This window comes from Poecilia mexicana, unplaced genomic scaffold (genome assembly GCF_051168715.1).
Source record: "Poecilia mexicana isolate PSO_F unplaced genomic scaffold, ASM5116871v1 scaffold_7, whole genome shotgun sequence".
Taxonomy (NCBI): Eukaryota; Metazoa; Chordata; class Actinopteri; order Cyprinodontiformes; family Poeciliidae; genus Poecilia; species Poecilia mexicana.
Genome location: NW_028263376.1, coordinates 14,066,385 through 14,078,012, shown reverse-complemented (window position 1 = coordinate 14,078,012; position 11,628 = coordinate 14,066,385). Strand labels below are relative to the sequence as shown.

The following is an 11,628-nucleotide window of genomic DNA, read 5'->3' as shown; positions in this document are numbered from 1 at the left end:
GCAGGGAGGCGTCACTGCCGTGAAGGACTCTGGGACATGAAGTTTACAGGTGCAAACCATGAATCTTAGCGATTTAATCCTAAACGCGAATAAACTACAACTACCAGCATGCGAGCGACTTCAAGTTTGACTTAGATATAAATCAGAAGAGTAGCTTTTCTCGAGGCGGTCCACATGTGAACTGACTTTCTGCTGTATCTTTAAAATATAATTGAATATTTTTCAATATATCTCTTGCCAAACAAGTATCAAAAAAGTTAACACCTCAGTTTTATGCAGAATATATAGACAGTGAAAAGACAGAATTAATTTTAAAAAGCCAATGATGAATTGATAGCTTAATACGAGAAAAGTAACTGAGTGGTGTAACAGGTAGAATGGTTATTCCTCCCTTTGTTATCAAATTACGTATATTTGGCGTCCCCTCGTGGCTGTACTTAGTTTTACGCCTTAAAGGAAAATAAACACTGTGCAAACTAGGCCACTGAGCCATTTTCCACTGTAACTGCATAGGAGCTTCTCAAACGTGGATGTTTCCTCCCAGCAGCTCTTACACTATATAATCAGCACTGCTCCTTACTGCCCACGTAGCAAAAAACAAGTCTCAGTTTTTTTTTTTCAGTTTAAACTCTACAAGCACACACATTTTACTCACCAAGTCCTTTCCATGTGTATTTTATTTTGCCATTAACATGTTCTGTTTAGATTTTGTACTATTAGAACGTCTCTAATTTTTTGTTCATTTTTTTTTCTCCTATGTAATTTTACATCATTATGCATCTGCAGGAATGCAAATGACTTCACTGGGAAACAAATAAATGGTTATTCTATTCTATTATTTAACCACAAACTAGCAGGTATGTTCCAAAATAACTGTTAAATGTCATGCATATGACCACAAATGGCTGAGTTAGATAAAAATGACCCAAAACCCTTGCGAAGTAAACATGCTTCCGAAGACTTGCAGCTGCAACTTTAAGTTCAAGTCCACCTGAGTGGCCTAGTTAAAGAATTTGAAGTGGCCTAGTAAAAGGCCAAACTTAGATAAGATGCCGTTTATTCTTTGAAAACCACAAATTTGGCTGATTTACATGAATTCTGCAAGAAATAGTGGGCAGAAATTCCTTCACAGTGAAATAAAAAAGTCAGTGTTAATTATCTCAAACGCTTGATAGCAACTGTTGCTGTCAAGAACCACAATCAGCTGTTAGTAGTAGGACACAATTACTTTTTCACATAAGTACAGGTTGGTGTGTAAGAATAAATTATTAGTTAAAAACTACTTTTTTATTAGGATTGATAAAGCATCTGTTTTGACATGTTAAAAATCTGCTTAGGGCCCCAAAACGGCTGGGGCCAGCCCTGCATTAACTTTGATCAAAGTCCACTGGTCCCAGTCACCTCTTAGACCTGACAACCATTTATTTCTGGTGGTTCAACATAGAAACAACAGAGCAGTAACAACAGGGCCGCATGCATCACTGCTTCTGTTTGAGACCTCGATAATTATAATCTTCTCCAAATGAGGAAGCGATCGGGGGGAAGAAAACAGATTAGCGCCCGGCTGGAGAGACGAGGAAAGAGGAGAGAGGTGGAATGCAAAGGAGAGAAAGGAAAAACTGTTTCTCCCTCCTCCAAAAGCCTCCAGTCTATCACATCTGACCTGGTCTGCAGTCATTCTCAAGTTTTGCTGTGTTTTAGTTACTTGGAAAGTGGGAACTCAGAGGTGGGTAACAGCGTTCTCTTTAAGAAGGCAGAATTTTAAAATGGCGACGCCCATAAACATCATTTAACCTTTACGTACCATAAGCAAACACCACTTTTAATTAGCTCAGTTTAGAGTTGCAAGTGCTACATGGATTTAAGACACGCTATTACTTGGAAATTACTTCTAAATTCTGATTTCCCAGTCAGAAAATTCAACTGGAGCGCCCTCCGAAGTCAGATTTCCCACTGGGAACAACTCCCACTACCTCCATCTACAACCTGTAGGGCGGATTTCACTTCACTTTTCAATATGGCCGCTCTTAGCATAAACAGTAGGAAGAAATTCCGACTTCTTAACAATAGTTAAGAATACTATTACAGGACAGCATATTATTGCTTTGTAAATAGAAAAAAAGAGTAAATTTCTGCCAATGAACTAAGAAATTTTTAGATTAATCTCAAAATAATTTCTAGAAAACACAGATATTTTGAGATTAATCTCAGAAATTTTCTTGAAAGAAAATTTTAATTTTCTGAATTTGACAAGTTGAAAATTTGCTAGAAAAAATATCTGAAATTTTGAGATTAATCTAGAAAAAACTTGCCTTTTTGAGTATTTTATTGCAAATTTTCAACTTTTGAAAAAAAAAAATTCTAGAAATTTTCTAAGATTATTCTAAAGCATTCTGAGTTTTTTCTCACAAATTTTCAATTTTTGGAGCTCAAACATTTTTATGTTTTTTTTCTACATAATTTCTTGGCAAAAATTTACTACTCCTTTTTATTTTCTATTCACAATAGGCCTAATATGCCATCATACTGTTTTATCAGGCTTACTTTAGCATTTGAGAGGCTCAATTGGAAAGTACATATGATTGAATTAAACTTTTTTATTTTTTTATAATTCTGCGCTACTGGAGCGCAGAATTATAAGTTGTAACTGCAGTTACAGTTGACTGAATTTGCAGGGTGATCCAGTCGATTTTTTCCAACAGGAAGGTTGAAATTTCCCATTTCAGAATACAACTGGAACGCAGCATCAGTCAGCAGGTGATGCAAGAGGACACGTACTCATGTCGGCTCACTGTGCTTGTACGAAAGCTCTTTGATCCGCTGCTGCTCTGCATTGATGGGGGATCAAAGTGGCACCAACAGCAGCGCGCTCTTAATCTAAACAATCAGCTGGAAATTATATCAGTTGTCCTTTCATCGACGTTCTGCCCACTCCCACAGCCCCTCTTTTCTCCTCCTGGTGAATGCAGAAGGGGGCAGAGCAGAGGAAAGAGAGGGATGCTGGAGAGGGAGGAGATGAAAACAGGAGCCGGGGCTAGCATGAGCAGCAGAGGTCACCGGGGATGGAAAGCACGCACACATGCAGCAGGCGCAGCATGGATGCAGCGTTTTTGCGCAGCAGCAGCAGATCAGGTTGTCCTGGCTCCTGCAGACGCTTCACGGGACGCTGAGGACGAGCTCAGTAAGTCTGAACCTTCTCAACTAAAACTGGGAATCCGTTAAACTTCACTGCAAAATTGCAATTTTACCAAGTGTTTTTGGTCTAGTTTCTGGTGTAAATATCTTACTGCACTTGAAAGAAGACAAAACTTACTAAGAAACTTTCAGCAAGATTTGAGATTTGGCTTGAGTTTGACTTTATTGATTAAAAAAGTACTAAAAGTTCCACTGGCAGATTTTTTCACTAATATATTTTTCCCATATTATCCCAAATTATCTACCAGAAGAACAAGAACTTTTTCACTATTAAGAAATTATTAACTCAAAACAAGCTCCTGCTGAAAAGTTGGCTTTAAGTTAGTTTTGTCTTCTTTCAAGTGAACTGAGATAATTGCATTACAAACTACTAAAAATACTTTATAATACTTGTGTTTTAGCAGCAAAAACATGCTTTAGTACACTTGAAAGATGAGACAACTAACATACAAGTAACATTTCAGCAAGATATAGGAGCTTGTTTTGAGTCAATAATTTCTTAATTTCTGATGAACAGTAATTGAACACTGGCAGATTATTTATAACTTTGGAAAAATGTCTTGTTATGAGTGAAATTATTTGCCAGTAGAACTAGGACTGTATCATCAATATTGAGGAATTATTGACTTAAAACAAACTCCTAAATTTTGCTGGAAAATATTTTTAAGTTAGTTTTGTCTTATTTCAGGAGTATTAAGATAATTAGCCCAGAAACTAAACCAGAAATACTTGGTAAGATTGTGTAAGACAGTGTAAGGAGGCAGTTTGACTCATTAAAGCCACTCAGATTAATTAAAGTAAAACTAAAGAAGCAGAAAAAGATGCAGCTTGATCAACTTTTCCTTTTCCTCTTGGCTTCTAAACAGAAACAGTGCAGAACAGCAGGTGTCGAGACTTCTGACTGACGTCAATAAATCACTTTAATGCCTCACATCCATTCGGTTCAGCTGCAGAGGGAAGAGTATGTCCTGAATTATCTGTGTCCAAAGCAGAGACAGTTTCAGTTTCATAGTTTGATTTGGGAATGCGTTAATGGTGCTTCACAGCAGCAGCTTTTCTGTCACACTATATTCGGCTCAGCAGGGAAACCAAAACACACTCGACGACTCGAGTTTCTCTGCAAGCCAGGAATGAAAAACCTCCACAGATCCTGATCAGAATTCCTGCAGATATCTTTTTCCGACATAAATCTATTCAAATTGTACCTTTCAAGTGTTGCAGCTGATGGATGTTGAGCTTACTTTGCCAGAGCTGGTTGTTTTTTTTGTTTGTTTTTTGAGTTCATATGCAGGTCTGCAGAGAATCAAAACGTGTTCTATTTAGATTGTCTGATTATTATGTTTTTAAAAGAAAAAAGTCGGATCTGATTTCTCTTTTGAGGGCTTTAATGGAAAATCTCATTAAGGGCTCATTAAGGGTGTTTCCATCTGTTTTTATTCTTAAATTAAAAAAAAATATTACCAAACTCAAACTAGTTAGTCCTAATATGCATGAAATGTATCAATATTGTGTCCATGTTTTCACATTAAAATTGTTCTGAAGAGGCTTGACTGGATATGCTTGATTTGTTTCATCGTCTATGGTAGCTTACAAACAGACAGACACTCTGATTAAGTAAGAAAAAACGCACAAATTAAAAAAAATACCTGATAACTGAAAATAATCAAAATGCTGATTAGCTAGCAGCAAAAAAATTGCATTTTTTTCTATTTTGTTTTCTTTGCAGATAAATATGGAGAGCGAAGAGTGCCAAATTGAAATAAAAAAAACATATTAAATAATTATTTAAATGTGTAACTGTTTTTGTATAGCTGGAAAAAACAGAAATAATTAATCAATTACAGAATTAATCATATGTGCCTGATTTTATTTTAAAAACTAGAATTGATTATTTCATAATTTAATGAATCATTTAATGTTTCTGTTCTGAAGGACATCATGGATTAATTTAAACTGACAACTTCCCCCATCAAACTCTGTCAGGTCAGGATTTTAAATGAAATGTTGAGTTTTTCTAAATTTCTAAAGTGAGATTATTCAGCTTCAAAAACAAAAAAACTATAAATATATTAGAGAGAATTTAAAATGTTACAGGTAGAATAAACTCACACTGGGTTAAAAGCCAAGGAGAAAAAGCCCAAATTTCTACAAAACTAGAAAATATTTACAAGACATGTTTTAAAAACTGCTTTGAGATTGAGCTTTAATCTAAAATTAGATTACCGTTCACCTTTCACCATACCTTCCATGCATTATTGCGTGTTAATTATCCCAATTAGTGGCTTCCATTTGTCATCTGTCGTCAGCCATTCATGCCAGAGAAGATAACAGGGCCTGTTGTGACTGGAGGCGACCTTTGACCTGGTGTGGTTATTAAACAGGCTGCAGAACAGTTGGTGGTCAGTCACCATGCACCGGTCAATTGGGGCCCAGTAGATCAGATGTTTTTGTGTTTGTCCTGAGCGAGTTCTTGTTGGATGTAAACTTGGCACCTTGTTTGCTGAGCGGCTCTAAATATCTGAGAAACAAAAACACAGAAAGCCGGTCAGGCTGCTGTGAACACGTTCATGCAACAAAGAGACAGGAAGTAAACAGGTTTTATCTGCAAAGAAGACACTTTTTTGGTTGACAGAACTGGAGTATTAGAGCCACACTAATAAAAAAATTAAATTAAATTAAATTATGGGAATAAAGTTGTACAATAGTAAGCATGAAATAATAAACGTAGAAAGTAAAAGCATGGGAATAAAGTCATAATATCACAAGAATAATGTCGTATGACAATAATTTAAAAATAATAAAAAATTAAAAACTAAAATTATGAGAATAAAAGTTATACTATACCTTTATTCTCATACAAGTTTACACTAGTCATATTTTATTCCCATAATTTCACTACTTTATTCTTTTGGGTATTTTTGTACTCCATCACCTTTGAAAATTAACAAAATTAATTCATGTGTATCTAAGTTTTGAGTCTAAAGTGTTTCAGCTGGATCTAAATTTCAGTTTTTGATTGTCTCTCTCCGCCCGGCAGCAATTATGCCGGTCTCCATGGTAACTGAGTCCCACCGGTTAACGGACTGGTCTGCGGCTTCCGAGGCCCCGCCGGCTGCCAACCTCACGGAGCTGGAGCGGGACCCCCTGCTGGCCGTGGCGGAGGTGGTGGTTCTGGCCATCATCCTGCTTCTGGCGCTGGTCGGGAACGGGCTGGTTCTGGTGGTTCTGCTGCGGCGGAAGCAGAACCACAGCCCGCTGCACCAGTTCATGCTGAACCTGTGTGTGGCTGACCTGGTGGTGGCGCTGTTCCAGGTAAACGCGTGCTGACTTTTAATGGGTCCAGAACATTTCGGAGAGCAGAAACGATGTAATCAAGCACTATATACTAAAAAACGAAAACAAATACTAAAAGTATATTTGGGGTTTTTTATGGATGAACATCTTTAGTAATTTTTAAAAAGTTAGAGTATTTAAATGTGTACCACTCAAAACCTGCTTATATAATCACATCAATATGCCGAAACCAGTGAATAGAACATTTTAAAGAATTGAGGCAACAAATTCTGCCTTTAAATCACAAAAGACAAGATATTTTTCTCTCAACATATTTGGGTTCGGTATGAGCGTACAGGTCAAGTTAATATTTCCCCAGTGATCCTTTTCCCTCCGGTTTTCCTCCATCAGGTGTTGCCTCAGCTGGTTTGGGACGCCAGGGGGCGCTTTCCAGGCCCAGACTTCCTGTGCCGCCTGGTGAAATACCTCCAGGTTCTGGGGATGTTCGCCTCTTCCTACATGATTGTGGCCATGACCGTAGATCGCCACTATGCGATCTGCTGCCCCCTGCAGGCGCACCGCAGTGGTGCAACAAAGCGCTGGAACACGCTCATATTGCTGGCGTGGAGTCTCTCCCTGCTGCTCAGCTTTCCACAGGTAGCAAGCATGATGAGACATAAAGCAGTTAAAAAATTACTATTAAGATGTTTATTACTGTGATCTATTATGTTTCTTTTCACTTTGAGATCATTAAAGTATTTTGAAATTGAACTGACCTAATTATGTTAATTACAATTTGTGTGTAAAATCTTTCTAAGATAATGAGATTCTGTTCTGGTCAGTTCTGGCTTTCAAGACCTCCTTCCAGAATGAGCTCTTTTATGCGACAGGGTTTTAGGGGCATTGTAAATAGAAAGAAAAAAAGGAATAATTTTCTGCAAAAAAACTAAAAAATATTTAGATTAATCTATTCAAACTTGGAAAAACCTGGAAATTTCTGAGTTTGAAAAGTCACAAAATTTGCTACAGAGAGCTCCAAAATTTTTAGATTAATATCCGAAATTTTCTAGAAAAACGTGGAAGTTTCTGAGTCTGAAAAATCGAAAATTTGCAAGAGAAAACTCAAATTTTGAGATCAATCTAATAAATTTAGCAGAAAATATTTGGAAATTTCTGATTTTCAAAAGTCAAATATTTTCTGCTTTTGAAACTCAGAAATGTTCTTGTTTTTTCTAGAAAATCCCTGGGTTAATTTCAAACAGCTATACAGCGGTAAAACCAGCTGATAAGATGTGCTGGAACTCTGGTTGGGTTGCTAGGTAACAGGGCTGAGATCCTTTCTGTTGCTCGGTAACAGCGCAGCGCCAGTTGATTCTGACTTAACAGTTGGGAGGATTTTCAAACCAGACATCAAAAAACATTCTTGCCCAAAAACAGAGTGTTTTTATAAACATTCAAAATGTGAATTTTGCATAATAAATCCTCTCTAACGTCCACTCACCTGTTCGCCCTGCAGGTTTTCATCTTCTCTCGTTCTGAAGTGGCGCCGGGCGTCTACGAATGTTGGGGACACTTTGCCCCGTCCTGGGGCCTCAAAGCCTACGTAACATGGATGACCCTGGCCATCTTCATCATCCCCGTCCTCATCATCACTTTTTGTCAGGTACAGAAGAGATGAGAAGTTTAAAAATGATCGCCGCTGGACTTTTCTTCTGTCGCCTCCATCAGGTGCGCATCTTCAAGGAGATTCATCAGAGTCTGTACAGGAGATCAGAGCGCCGACTGTCCCCCACTCCTCTTCCTCTATCCAGACAAGACAGCCAGAGTGGAGGAGTTAGGTCTGACCTGCCAGTTTACGTCTCACCTCTCACCTTCAACAACCCTGGGAGGCCCAACACCTCTGATGGTGGATCGGCCCTCCAGATGAGTCCGGTCCGGTCCGGCAGCTCGTCTTCACAGACAAACAGCAGCTGTGCTGGTGAGACACTTTCAGTTCATTTATAATTGATTTATGGTCAGAAGTTCATGTTTACTCATCAGGGGCTTCAATGTTGGTCTTTCTGAATGTTTGTTTTGTTATTGAACATGGCAGAAAAAAAAAGGTAAATTTATTGTGGATTTTCTCTCACACAGGGTCAAAATTTAACAGATAGCCTCAAATGTTTACATACATCCCCATTGGTAAGTTGCACATTGATCACATGCTTTTTTGTAGCTTTCAGCAGCTCTCTGGCACATTTCCTGCTGAGCTCATTTTAAATGCGTTGGTTTCCTGGTTCTGACCCCTTTTTAAACAAAGTGCAAACATTTTCCCCAGTGTTGAGGTCAGGAAGCTTGATGCAAACTACCTTTAATGTGTTTGGGATGATTTTCTGTAGCAAAATGTTGCTCTCACATAATAAAGCATGCAATTAAAACTAAAATGTAAAGTAAAAAATAAAATAAAGCTGAAAAAGTAAAGTGAATAAAAACCCAAATAAAATGGAAATAAAAAATAAATCTAAAATAAAACATTTAATAGAAATAAATATAAAAGAAAACAGTAGATATAAGTGATAAGTGAAATATAATAAATAAATAAAAATAAAATCAATAAAAATACATATAGAAGTAAAATAAATGAAAAATAAAACATTAGATCTACAATATAAGTAAAAAATTAGAAAAGACATAAGTAAATAAAAAAGATAAAAATAAAATAAAACATTAAAATACAAAAGTTAAATGTATAAGTAAGTAAAATAAATAAAATGCATATAAAACTAATAAATAAAAAACATATAACTTTCAAACAAAAATAAAGGTAAAAATAAAAAATATAAATGTAAATAAAAATTCATGTAAATCTAAACTAAATAAAAAACATTAAAACTAAACATTAAAACTGATGGTGCTTTGAGACAAAGATTGAGAAGAACTCTGTACCAACTATCAGCTATAGTGGTAATGAATGCAATAATTAAGACTAATTTTGTTTTTACTTCATTTTAAATCGACAGATAAAAATTAAAAATAATTCAAGTCTATTAAATTTTCAGCCAGACTTGATCGACAGTTTGACCCTGTCTGCATTAGAGAAAACCCCCCATCTTTGTTATATACATGATCATCATCAGGGAATATTTTTCCAACTTGAAGTCAGACGTGTTGATATTCTGCAGTCTGACCCCACAGCGCCCCCTGCTGTTGGCTCCACACACCCCCACAAAGCCCCAGTGGCCAGGGGTGGAGAGGTGACTGCTGCCATGTCAAAAACGGTGAAGATGACCCTGGTCATTGTTCTGGTCTACTCCATCTGCTGGGCCCCGTTTTTCAGCGTGCAGTTGTGGGCCGCCTGGGACCCCGACCCGCCTCAGAGAGGTACGACCGACCCAAAAGACCCAATTCTGTCAAATTAAAGTTTGTTTTAACTCCAAAGCTATCATTTTCTCTTTAAGCACTTTAGGCACCTATGGTGTAATGAATATTCAACAGACGATACCATTTTTTTTAAATTGACGTTGACTGTGTTCGGGCTAAATATAAAATAAAATAAAAGTTAAAAAATATATATTTCTCATCTGTAGGAAAGGCTAATAAACAGATTCATAAACTCGAAATCGAAGTATGTTTAGTTAGTTTTATAAACACACCATATTGTTCCAGTTAGTTATAGTTTGCCCCCACTAATTGCTGTGTTTTTAAATTTCCGTTAAGAAAATTTTTTCTCATTTTCCGTTAACATAATACCCTTGATACTACCGAGTGTTTTATATTTACAGACACAGCGTTCACGCTGCTGATGCTGCTGGCCAGCCTGAACTCCTGCACCAATCCCTGGATCTACTCCGCCTTTTCCAGCAGCGTTTCTCCGGAATTGCGGCTGCTGCTGTTCTGCCGGAAGCCTCCGCATCGACGAAGCTCTTTCCCCAACGACTCCACGGCCACTCACACCTCCAACTCCTGACGGTCCAGCACTCCTCAGTCAGCGGCCGAGTTAATCACCTGACTAGCTAAGGCTGCAGTTTGTGACTTTTACATGTTTGGAAAAATATGTAAAATACATGTATGCGTGGGGGTTAATAGTAATAACTACTACGCATACTACTAATTAATTCAGTCTTCTGTGTGAGAACCGTTGACGTTCCCAACGGCGCCCCGCATGCGCACATGAAGAACGTTGACGTCACGCTCTGTTTGCGGAAGTATTAACGGATGGAGCCGTTAATGGATTTTAAATTTTAACGAAAACACTTTTTTCGCTTCACACGAGTCACGTGATCAACTGCTACTGGCGAAAACGATGAAGATAACAGGAAGAGATAGGTTTACAAAGTTTCTGCCATTTTTATCGGGTGAACAAGCTAATGGAAGCAGCAACTGCAGAATTGTATTTTTTCAACATTAGCAGAATAGCGAAATAGACTTGCGTTTGTAATGGACACGTAGCTACTGAGAGACGTCTTTCGTAAGTTCATAGTCTTTTGGCTTTGTTTACATCTGGTAAATATGATTTACCGCATCTGGCTTCTTCTGGTGCAGAATTATTATGCATGTCTCATGTCAGCAAGATAAAAGTGAGATAAGTAACAAGACCAGACAATACGTAGATGCTTTGAAAACAATGTGACAGTATCCAAATCAGTTCGGATATGGGGTTTTTTGTGGGTGAAAAGATTGGAATTGGGCAGTTCAGAATGAGGCGTCTTCTTAAGGGGGTGCAGATTTTGATTGCATTTCCCTCCTATTTGAATTTATCAAAGTTTTAGTGACATGCTACAAGGTGTGAAATGTTGAAAATATACCTAGAGAAAAGTCAAAGCTGTTAGAAAGATGAAACCTAGTTTCTAGTCAATTATTTTGAAGTTGATTTATATGAGATTCCCACAGTGAAATGTCTCACTATATTTTCACAGAACCAGGGATTAGATTAGGTAACCCAATGATTTCTCTGCAACTTGTGTAAAAAAGGAGATTCAGCTAATCAGTGGATAAAGGAATCTTTTGACCCTGTATGGAAATGTATTAAATAAAACATTTGACTAAAATAAAGTATGATAAAAGGCAGTTTAAAAACATGCACAAATGTAAACATGCATTCAGAAATGTGTGAGTTTATATGTAGACCCAATGGGAACAGATACTCATTTTAATAACTGTTCATTTTGTAAATAAAATAAC

At 37.3% G+C, this 11,628-nt stretch overlaps 1 protein-coding gene across 2 annotated transcripts; it reads left to right on the top strand.

Annotated features, from left to right (window-relative positions):
- Positions 1-2,462: 2,462 nt before the first annotated feature.
- On the top strand, positions 2,463-10,414 carry LOC106932960 (vasopressin V2 receptor-like). Of its 2 annotated transcripts, XM_015011934.2 has the most exons (7): positions 2,463-3,181; positions 6,233-6,507; positions 6,880-7,125; positions 7,985-8,131; positions 8,197-8,446; positions 9,643-9,828; positions 10,230-10,414. In XM_015011934.2, the coding sequence occupies exons 1-7, from the start codon at positions 2,761-2,763 to the stop codon at positions 10,412-10,414; spliced, it is 1,710 nt and encodes a 569-aa protein (XP_014867420.2). In that variant the 5' UTR covers positions 2,463-2,760. The 2 variants fall into 2 exon arrangements, with proteins under 2 accessions (XP_014867420.2, XP_087863224.1); XM_088007098.1 differs by lacking the exon at positions 2,463-3,181 and having other exon boundaries at positions 6,238-6,507; positions 9,607-9,828.
- Positions 10,415-11,628: the final 1,214 nt, after the last annotated feature.

Coding starts and splice junctions, on each gene's coding strand:
- LOC106932960 (XM_015011934.2), top strand. CDS start 2,761: ATGCAAGAGGACACGTACTCATGTCGGCTCACTGTGCTTGTACGAAAG. Junction 7,126..7,984: donor TGCTGCTCAGCTTTCCACAG/GTAGCAAGCATG, acceptor TTCGCCCTGCAG/GTTTTCATCTTCTCTCGTTC. Junction 8,447..9,642: donor GACAAACAGCAGCTGTGCTG/GTGAGACACTTT, acceptor CTGACCCCACAG/CGCCCCCTGCTGTTGGCTCC.